Source organism: Epinephelus moara, chromosome 9, assembly GCF_006386435.1.
Source record: "Epinephelus moara isolate mb chromosome 9, YSFRI_EMoa_1.0, whole genome shotgun sequence".
NCBI classification, from domain to species: Eukaryota; Metazoa; Chordata; class Actinopteri; order Perciformes; family Serranidae; genus Epinephelus; species Epinephelus moara.
This window is the reverse complement of record NC_065514.1, coordinates 22841890-22852885: the sequence shown is the minus strand read 5'-3', so window position 1 is coordinate 22852885 and position 10996 is coordinate 22841890. Positions and strand designations below refer to the sequence as shown.

The window sequence follows — 10996 nt, the reverse complement described above, 5'->3', positions numbered from 1 at the left end:
AACATGGTTTAGATTTCTAAATAAACATTTACCTCGTCACTAGATAGACCTACTCCTGAAAAACTCGTGTCTGCGCAAGGCTTTTTGTCCCTACGAGGCCACCGTCATTTACCCGACGGGAGGGGTGAGCGAGTGAGCCCTGCAATCTAGAATTTGACCACTGATGTCACTGTTTTCAACCCATTTTACACACTGGCCCTTTAATAATATGATAACAGCATTCTGAATATACTAGTCGTTGTAGCAGAAGCCCTCTAACCTACCAGTATATCTTCAATGCTGATAACCGCTGATAACACCTATTCAATTCAGCGATGACATTCAAAATGGGTGCATATTCCCATTAGCCTCGGCCGTGCTTTGTATGTGATGCTAATTGTTCACCTCTATGCACAGCTTGTTTAGTGTGTAATTCTAACACGCTAAAATGGTGAGCATGATAAACATGTTAAACGTCAACATGCTGGCATTGTTATTGTGAGCACGTTAGCATGCTGACATTAGCATTTAGCTCAAACAACATTCTACTTAAATACAGCCTCACAGAGCCACCAGCATGCCTGTAGACTCTTAGTTTTGTTATAAATGTATTGCTAATTTCTTTATTAATGAACAATAAATGTAATTTGAGTAAAGTTTTGTCATTATGCAGATCTGATAAATGCAGGCTCATCTAGCAGTCTAGCCCTCTAGTTCCCCAAATGAACAATATAATTATAATGCTATCCTATAAGTCAAAAATAACATTAAGTGGGTAAATAGAACATGATGAGTTAAATAAACTAGAAATAAAGTAATTTACTATTTATCTCTTATTGCCTCTGTTTATCTCTGAGTATGTATGCATGTATTTGTCTGTGCTTTCTGTTGTCTCCGTCAACACTGCCAGTTAGGGCGGGCCTGGATCCCTCGGCCTTGGATGAGTCCTGAGAGTTTATCGATGCAGAGCGATGATTCCCCAGGCTCTCCATCACACACCGTGACAAACATGTCCAATTAATGCCAATGCACCGATTAGTCCGAGACATGACCCACCATGAACCAGCACATTCCCCTGCATGCATCACTCCAGTCAAAGTTTAAAAAAAACAACAACAACAAAAACAGCTGTTTTAAAAAACGCTTTAAGCCTGGTACAGCACAACTCAAACCCTAGGGTACACCAGTTTTAAACTACTGTTGGATTGGGTTTAGCAAGGTTCACCTTTGTACTGCCAGTCACAAAACGGAGCTAAAGCTCACAGAGAAATCCTGACTTGGAGAATAAAATACTTTTCTGTATTCAGTAACAGCTCTGTTATTGTTACTGTTCATTTTCTACATTTTATTAGTATTTCAGCCATTACATTGACTTTCATAGCTTCTTACGGAATGAAAACACAAGTTGCAAACATTATATGTAGTCATTAATTGCAGGTGGAAGGGTAAAGGCTACCAGCGCAGCAGAATATGTCACATTATGTACGAGCATGAGCAGCTTCTTAATTGCACTAAAAACAGCGAGTTTATGAGAGACTGCTTTCCAGGTGGTGAGGGATGTTTAGCTGCTCAAGCGTCCTTTTTCACTTGTCATTTTGTGTACTGGTGTGTCCTCATTTACACTCCATATGCAAAGGTTCTTTGTGTTGTTTTAACTATTTTTCTTTCTTCCATTCCAGAGAAGAAGCCATGATGTCCACTTACTTTGAGACAGTAGAGGATCTGCTGGCATCTTTCGGGCCCGTCCGTGACTGCACCAAAGATAATGGTGGCTGCAAGAAGAACTTCAAGTGTGTGACTGACAGACAGCTAGACTCATCCGGCTGCATGGTAAGTGTAAGCAGATGCCATGTGCTGGCTTTGTATCTAGATTGACATGCTGACATGAACACGTTGCTGTGCATGTGGTAAATGTTCACTATTCTATATGGTTTCTGCAGATCCAAGGCTAATTAAATGTAGCTGTGTTAAAGCCAGGGTGTATTAAAAATGTTTGTTTACCATTTAATTATTAGTTGGTCTTGAGAAATAATGTATGTAATAAAGTGTGCAGTAAATGCATAGCTACTGGGAGCAAAAGGCTGTGTGTGTGTGTGTGTGTGTGTGTGTGTGTGTGTGTGTGTGTGTGTGTGTGTGTGTGTGTCAGAGATGTGCTTGCCAGTGATAGACTTACTGATAAAAGGCCTAGTACTTACACTTTTCATCCATCAGTCTGCTGTCAGCTGAACTCGCGCTGAGCTGTAGCTAACTAGCTAGCAGAGCTCAGAGGGTGTTGACAACCTATTCCAGTAGCAGCAGACTAGAGCCACACTCGTAATGCTGAATTCAAGCCTTTGGTCTGGCTAGACACACAGGAGCTACAGATATACTGTCTGGGCATGCTAGCACTGAAGCGTATCACCCTCCATGTTTTGTAGCTGTAACTGTGCACCTAAAAGTTTCCATAGGTTTAGGGCACAGTATTTATTAAGGTGGGCCTGTGTTTTATAGTGTGTGCAAGAACCAAAGTGATCTGTAGATCAACCATAACAGTTTGATGACTCCATGCTAGTGAAAGCCGTGGTCAGAGGCATTATGTTTTTGGGTTGTCCAACTGTTCCATTCTGGTGAACACATCTTGAGAAAATATCTTCAAATTTGGCACAAATGTCCACTTGCACTCAAAGATGAACTGATTAGATTTTGGTGGTCATAGGTCTCAAGTCAAGGTCACCGTGACCTCTTCGGTCTTCTTCTTGTGAACATGGTATCTCAAGAATACCTTAAGGGGGGGCGTCAGTGGCTTAGTGGATAGAGCACCCCCCACCCCGCGCCAAAAACATCCAAAAATAATCTTGGGGGGGAAAAAAAAGAATACCTTGAGGGAATTTCTTTAACTTTGGCACAAACATCCACTTTGAGTCAAGGTTGAACTGAGTAGACTTTGGTGGTCAGAGGTCAAGGTCACTGTGACCTTGCATCCATCCCATTCTTGAAATTGCAATATCTCAAAAACGCCTCAAGAGATTTTTTTTCAACTTTGGCACAAGCATCCACTTGGACCTAAGGATGAATTCAATAGATTATGGTTGTCAAAGGTCACTGTGACCTCTTGTGTCTCAGTCGAGTGAACAAGATACTTCAAGAACACCATGTAGAAATTTCTTAAATTTTGGCACAAACGTCCACTTGGACTGAAGAACTAATAAGAACTTGATGGTCTGGCGTCAAGGTCACTGAGTCTTTGCTTCTGTTTCCCTCATGTGAATACAATATTTCTATTTCCTTGAGGGTATTTCCTCAAATTTGCCACTTGGAAGAATGAACTGATTACAGTTTGAGGGTCGAAGGTCAAAGGTCAAGGTCATTTAGACCTTACAAAAGATGTTTTTGGCCATAACTCAAGAATTCATATGCCAATTATGACAAAATGTCATACAGAAATCTAATAGAATAAAATGAAGTGATGACACCTTATCCAAAGGTCAAAGGTCAGCTTTACTGTGACATCATAATGTTTTGCAATAGCACTTTTCTGGCCAGTATGCCTTGTAATAACTCAAGAACAGAAGGGGAGACATTTGGTCTGAAACTGATTTGGTGATCTTAAAACTGCTGGCTCAGGGAAGATGTGTGAAGCATCAATGTTTTCACAGACATGATTGTAAACCGTAAGTGCAACTTGACTGGTTCAAGGAGGCTTACAATTGCAAGATGATAATCCTAGTTTACTCTTATTTTGAGATCTCATTGAAACATCATTCAGAGTATCTGCCATCTATATGTTGTATAAAAAGCAGGCTACCGGTTGTGTTTACTGTTGCTTAATTACATGTGATAGTTTCAAGGAATAAGGCGAGCTGCATCATTATTTCAATATTTAATGCTGAATTGATTTGTAAGACTATAAGCTACTTGCACAATGCCACTATGTGGCAAAAACAAACGGACAGTGAGCCACTTGCATAAATTAAGGCAGCATCATGTATCCATCAATATAGCAAAGTGTGAGATTTTCTTAGTTTAGCTTCATTTATAAATATACATTCACAGTCCCTCAGCCAAGAACAATATGCTGCACCAGCAGCTCCTGTTTCAAGAATTACTGCTACCATCAAAAAGCACAATCTATACAAAGGCACATTAGTAGGACATACATGTGATGGGGAACTATAGGAGCAGTGTAAGCTACCAAAGCAAGACGGTAGGGCTTGGTTTTGAACAATGAAATAATTTCTCCATAATCCAAACTGTCTGCCATCTCTTTTTCAAATGAAGAGACCGATCAAGTGTTCGGTCAGCCTTTGAACATAGTTGCCCTGTTGCTTCTTTAGACCTGGTTAACAGTGGAAAACAAGCGCTTGACTGCTTAGCTCGGAAGAGTAATGAGTGCTCGAAGTAAACAGTCCATGTTTGGAAGAAAGACTTTGGGACAAAAGTCGAGAACCTTAATTTGTGAGGATGACCAGCACCATCAATGTCTTAGCACCGGTCAACCTAGCAACGAGTTTAAATGAGTAGTCACAACGCCCAATCTGGCTCGCACCCAATGGCGATGAAGAGGGTGCAACATAACAGAGATGGGGGATCTTATTATACATCCATGAGAGGTCTCTGCCCATTATAGTCTATTTTTTCTCCAATAGATTTCAATAGTGTAAGAAATAAGATTTTTTTTTTTCTTTTAATTTGCCGCTAAATCATACATGTTTTTGTGAGAATGCTAGATGTGCTTGAGATTTAGATGGCACAGGGACATCAAGGCACATTTGTGGCTACGCAGTTGGGATACAGAGACCCTGAACAATAGCCAAGTGCCTCAAACAAATAAAACTGAAATAACCGCACCAACATAAATTAATTAAGTTGTTCATATAATGACCAGTGCTGTTGCTGCGCAGTAGTTCTTGCAGGATTTTGCATCTAACACCCTGATGAAGTATTGAATATATTCTAAAATTCATTCATTTACATAATCACTTCTTTTTAATGTTTCTTTCCCAAGATAATGCTGCTCATTAAATTTGCATGCCATCTGCTATATCCTAATATGGCTTTTGTGATATTTGCAAGCAATCTATAATATTTTATGTGCTGTTTACAGCCATAATTAGTATGCTTTGGTGTTACTGTAGGCACTTTAGTGTAGGTATGGACACTATGGGGCCTATGGTTAGAAGTAGTTATGACTCAAGCTGTTGTAGTGCGTGCTGCTGTATTCTTTTTGTACACAGACGTTGGCAGTATGATACTTTCTGCTTTAGTGCGGTTAAGGTGAGTTTACAGTGACTTTTTACCCATTTGGGATACTGGGAAAACACAGAAATTGCCTTTTGAAAGAGATTAACAACATGCGGTGCATGGGTTCATTGTGATGACGACAATGGGCAGTCATTCACAATATAATATGGATCAATAGAAAGTGGTCCTGTGGCAGCAGCAGCAAAGTAAAAGCAGTGATAGTGTTTGTAATATGCTTTTCTGGATACTATTATGTGTAGAAAATGTATAACAATTTCATATTTGATAGACCTGTATTCATGCGTCCCTGTTTAATTCATAAACCCTAGTTTTATTTTACATGTAAGACTGTAAACGTCTGTGCAAAAGGAGCTTTTCTTCTGGCCTATTTACAAGTGCAGGGTGACTGGAAGCTTCAGATGCCAGGCTTTTGACAGCACGGGGCGGGCTTGGGTTGTAAAGTAATTAAATTGATGAGCCATCTCAATTGCTGGAGGATGGTTTGCTGGGTCATTAAGAGCTTGGACAGGGCTATAAATTGACTGGTCTTTTCGTTGTTGTGTCGACTAAAGACAAACACAGATAAGGCAATTTTCTTGTTTTTCTGTCTTTTTCCCCCTTATCTTTTTAAGTGAAATAAGAAAAAAGCTTCCACTCTGGCTACCAAACCTTCTATTTGTAATATTCATGAAATCCTTTTTGGTTTGATCGCAAACGATGAATAGCATTCCTGGCCCCCGTTGTTGAGTAATGATAGAATTAATTGAATACGCTAAATACCTTTGTAGCGCTTGTAACATGTTCAGCATTTTCTATACAGATCAAGTTCTTCATGCCCTCTGCAACTCATCCCCCCACAATTTACCTCCTACTGTGTTACCATGACGACTACTCCATATTAATAAACCTGACTCACAGTCCCCATCATTCATGAGAACCAAGACAATTTCCACCTTTGACATATTTAGTAGCTCGTGGCTGTTTTTCATGACTAAGATATGTTTTCGTCGACATATACCGGCACTTGCCTCTTGCCCCAGACTTGTTGAAGGTGTGTTCGTCAGTTTGTTACTGATAATATGATAACACGTTATAATAACCCCAGGTCTCTTGCACTTGTTTGGTGTTCTTCTGCCGTGCCACCCGAGCACCAGCAATATGGATAATTTATTAAAAATATGCATGAACAGCGATGGTGCACTGTGTCGGTCTTGCATAGTGCATGACACAATCAAATGCAGCTTCAGATGAATTTCATGCATCTCATGCTCTGTCTGTTTTGTGATATCTTAAAGGCAAGGTTTTAGTTTATTCTCCCAGTAAGGAAATACGCACAAAAGTTGAATTTTATTTTATGTATAAGTGTACAAATGTAGGAAAATTTGAATAAAAGACATTCAGTATGTGCTACCATGCATTTTGTGCTAACATATTAAATTGTTATGTGTGTTATTTCCCCCACTCCATAGTATGTTGGCATTTATTAAACTAAAAATATTCCCCATGGGGGTTTGTTGTATCGCTGTAAATACAAATGTAGTCACATTAGCTTATTTACGTGCTTCTGCGTGGTGTGAAATAGTAAAATAATAACAGTGACATCCATAACAGTGGTCCCAATGCATGTTTTGTATGTATTTTCACAGTTGCAGCCTAATTTGCATCACATACAGGGGCTGGAGACTAAAATGAACAGACAGTTTCTCATACTAAACCTATGCCGATAAGATGAATCCTTATTAGACCCAGAGGCAGGAAGTAGTAGACATGGGAGAGAGTGTGTATAAAATATGAATGAGTATGTGCTAATAAGCCCCTGGACATATCGCAGCATATTTAATTAACACTTTTCCCACACAGGTATGAGCGTACACACGCACACAGACACCACACTGCTGTTTTTTTTCTTTTACCCCCACAGTGGAACCATGTCAAAAAGAAAGAAAAGAAAATGAGAAGTAGAGAGAAAACATATATACTCACTCACTTAAGATTATAGTCAGCTCAGAAGGATTTTAACTCACACTTTGAGAAAGTATAAATGTTGGATGAAATATTACTCTAAGATGATTCAGAGCAGTCTCACGCCTCCGTGTGTGTGTGTGTGTGTGTGTGGCTGATTAATACGCAGACAAAAAGACTGACAAAGCCTTCTAGTCTTCAAAGATTAACTCAGAGGATCGCAGACACAGTGGTATTATTTCTTTTCTGACTCTTTTGGGTTGGTGTTATTTTAACCACCCCTGTCAGAGTGGGTGCTAACACAGAGCAGCGACATGCCACACGGAGGGCTTAAAATCCATTATCAGAGTCAGTCCCTCAAGGCTGTCTGCCGCTCTTAAGACAGTTGAAATGCATTCGCAATGAATTAAATTTTCGCCAGAGCCACTGCAGTGCTGAAGTTTTGGAGACATTGCTTATTCTAGGTTTTTTTTTTGCCTGTGTTCCCTTTGTTGCTGCTGCTGCTGAGCCGGAGAGGATGACAGGTGGTTTATTCTTGTGCTCGCTAACCTCAGCTTATAACAACAGCTGTTGTAAATGCAGGTTAGCGATTTCAGACAGGTAATGTTTTTGTCCCGGCGCCTTCCTTTTTCATCACTCGGCTCATCGAACGCCAGTTGGTCATATTTAACATTACAGTAGCAACGTGCTGGGTAAAAGCTGTATACTGTTTTGCTATGAGTATACAGCCTGCTGCTTCCATGATCACACTTTTTTTTTTTTTTTACACTGTGTGAAGTAGAAATGTTTCAGCGCAAATGGTTGTGACTAAATAAGGAGCTTAAAGAGGGAAGAGAGAATGAAATATGTTTAGTTATATAGTTGATCTTTTATTTAAACTGAGATTATGGCATTAAAACACACACACACACACACACACACAACTCGAAGCTAGATTATAATGTTGCAGCACCTTTATTTTGAAGTGATCATTTTTTGCTACTAATTAAAATTGTAAGGAACATTTTAAAACATGTGGGCCTGCTACATTAAAACAAAAGTTCTATGACTTGACATTATCATTACCTGCTTTGTCATGATCAGAAAGTACAGGTATTGAGGCAGCTCAAGTAAGCCTTATGGTTGGCTAGATACATTTAGATATTACAAAATACAATTCCTTTCTGCTGCAGAAGAATATACCGGACAACTCTCCAGACAGATTCAATTGACAGACATTATTGGAACATGATGTGTATCTCAACTCACCCAGCAGGAGGCCCCTTAAAGGCACAGTTCACTCATAAATCATTCATAAATCAAAAATACACATTTTTCTCTTCACTGTAGTGCTATTTATCAATCTAGATGGCACTCGGCCTGGTTACTCAAGATAATCCACAGAGCCTGAGCAGTTTAATGTAGAAGCTATTTTCCACCAAACTGTATCTGCTATCTGTATCACAAACGCAGAAGGAAGTATGCATCTGCTAGTTCACCCAGCACCACTGAGCTAGGTCATGTTACAGCTCAGCCAAGGAGAGCTCCAAGAGTCCTTCCTACTGTAGCATTCATTGGACACACATTGGAACAGGCTAAGGAGTGTCCCCAGGTGTACGTTATTAACCCTCAGCAGACTGAGGGGGTTTCAGGGTGCTGTGATCATTTTGGCATTTTAGGCTTTTAGAGAGAATATATTTCTGGATCATACTTAAGTGGAGTAATGAAGTAAAGACAACAGCTCGAAAAAAGTTCTGAATTATCATTTACAGTATATACACAGACTCACACACAGAATCACTGTCATCTCAAAGTGATCCACATTTTATGTGGGTGTCACCACACACTCCACTACAGTAAAATGAACAGGTCTGATCTGAAACGGCTGACTGCACCGATTGTACATGACACTGCCATGTAGGGCTGTAGTCTGCTGGTCGACTAGTCCATTATTTGGTCGCTATGCTCTCCTCCGACCAAATTCTCATTAGTCGAATAATCGCCGTGTTACTTTCATAAGGAGAAAAGTGCTACATCAACAGCTTTCCAGGATTAATCCATTATTTCCTGTGGTGAGGGGACAGGCTAAGTTACCTGTGAAAATGGGGGTGTTTTCAAAACACCCCCGTTGTTGACATAAAGTTGAACTCGCCTACCCTCACGCTCAGCGTCTGTTTCTGTAAGCTGAAATCATTTCCCTCAGTGGAAACAAAGCTTGTATTTACTTTAATTTCACAGATAAGAAACAATAAATTGTGAAGACAGTAAAGCCTCCACTAAAAATAGCATTTTAAGTCGTGTGTGTGATTTATCCTGGCTTCATATGAACAGAGGAAATCTCCGCTTTATCCTGGCTTCATATGAACAGAGGAAATCTCCGCTCGTCGCTAGGCTTATTTATACAATGCAAAATTCCATAGGCTGGCGCTAATAACGTTAGCATGTTGTATTCGCTTGGAAAATGTGTTTAGTATAAGACAGTTGTTTTGTCGGTGAATGATGTGAGCTGTAATGGAGCCAAATTATGTACCGTTACCTTTGTTACATGTTGCTGTTGTCCCTGGTTTTATATGAGAAGAGGAAAAGCTTGCTAGTTGCTAGGCTAATTTATACAATGTAAAACGCCATAGACCTGTGCTACATGTTGTATTGGTGGGGGAAATGTGTCCAGATAAAGACAAGTGTTTGTCTGTCAGTTCTGAGATTTATAGTGAAGCCAGTTTGCGTGCTTGTGTTTGAAATTGTCTCTATTAAGCCATATTTAAAGTGTGTTTTGAATCAACTATTTAAATAAAGTTTGATTTGAACTAAACTTTACAGCACTTAACACAGTCCTCTACCGCCAGCTAGTGTTTTGGATGTGTAACTGCAGTGACACAGACACACCACCGCAGAAGTAAAAATATTTTTTTCCCCTACGACTAATCGATTAGTTGAAGATTATGTGCAACTTTAGTCGACCAAGATTTTCTTTGGTTGACTACAGCCCTACTGCCATGTAATCGTATGAAATATGATCACCTCAAAACAAGTGAGTGATTGTCATCGCGATTCCCCCGCAAAATACACCAGTTGAAGCTGACCATCTCTGCTGTACATTAATACTTTAAAAACTTTTATATTTTGTCTAAATCACGTTATTTTAAAAATCTCATTATTTGGCAGTGGAAACATTGAAAAGTGTAAATTAAGAAGTTTCTTGTCTATTTATTTTCAAGCTTGTATAATAAAAACTCCTGGAGATATTGATCCAATGAAATTAAATATTAATCTAAATCCTACCAAGCTCAGCTGGCGCAGGTTTCATTGAAGAGGCCCCGCCTGCACTTCCAGCAAATCGTGTGAAAAGCATTGTGGGGATTTTATACCTGTGGAGGATCCACACATGCATCCTTGGAATTTCTCTGAAAGAAGGACTCAGTTCTTGGTGAAATTCAGAAGGATCCTTGACATTTTAACAGTCCTTTGGCATCCTTAAAATTTGGCTGTTTAAGGTCCTCCTTGACTTTGAGAAACACCCCATGAGTAGATGCACACTTCCTTCTGCGCAGCGATGTGGTTGGCAGGTGTAGTTCGGTGAAAAGAAAATAATGCCTACATGAAATTGCTTACAATAAAGTCTGTGGATTATCTTGAGTAACCAGTACATCATTTCTGGAAAGAAACATTGCAGTTGAGTTTCCAAATTTGTTGTTATGTTTTTATTAATCAATAAATGTATTATTCATTTTTGAGCACTACAAGCCAAGTGCAATCTAGTTCCATAATATTAGAGAGACAGCAGACATCTCTATGGCCGATATCTCCAGTACTCTGCAACTCACACCAAAACAATCTAGACTGATAAATAGCACTA

At 39.5% G+C, this 10996-nt stretch overlaps 1 protein-coding gene across 1 annotated transcript in view; it reads left to right on the top strand.

Moving 5' to 3' along the window:
• LOC126395591 (astrotactin-2-like) overlaps nt 1-10996 on the top strand; it is a 434195-nt gene that overhangs the window by 256196 nt on the left and 167003 nt on the right. Inside the window, exon 11 of the mRNA XM_050053178.1 lies at nt 1659-1809. Within this exon, the coding sequence (XP_049909135.1) occupies nt 1659-1809 (151 nt within the window). The remainder of the gene's footprint in view (nt 1-1658; nt 1810-10996) is intronic.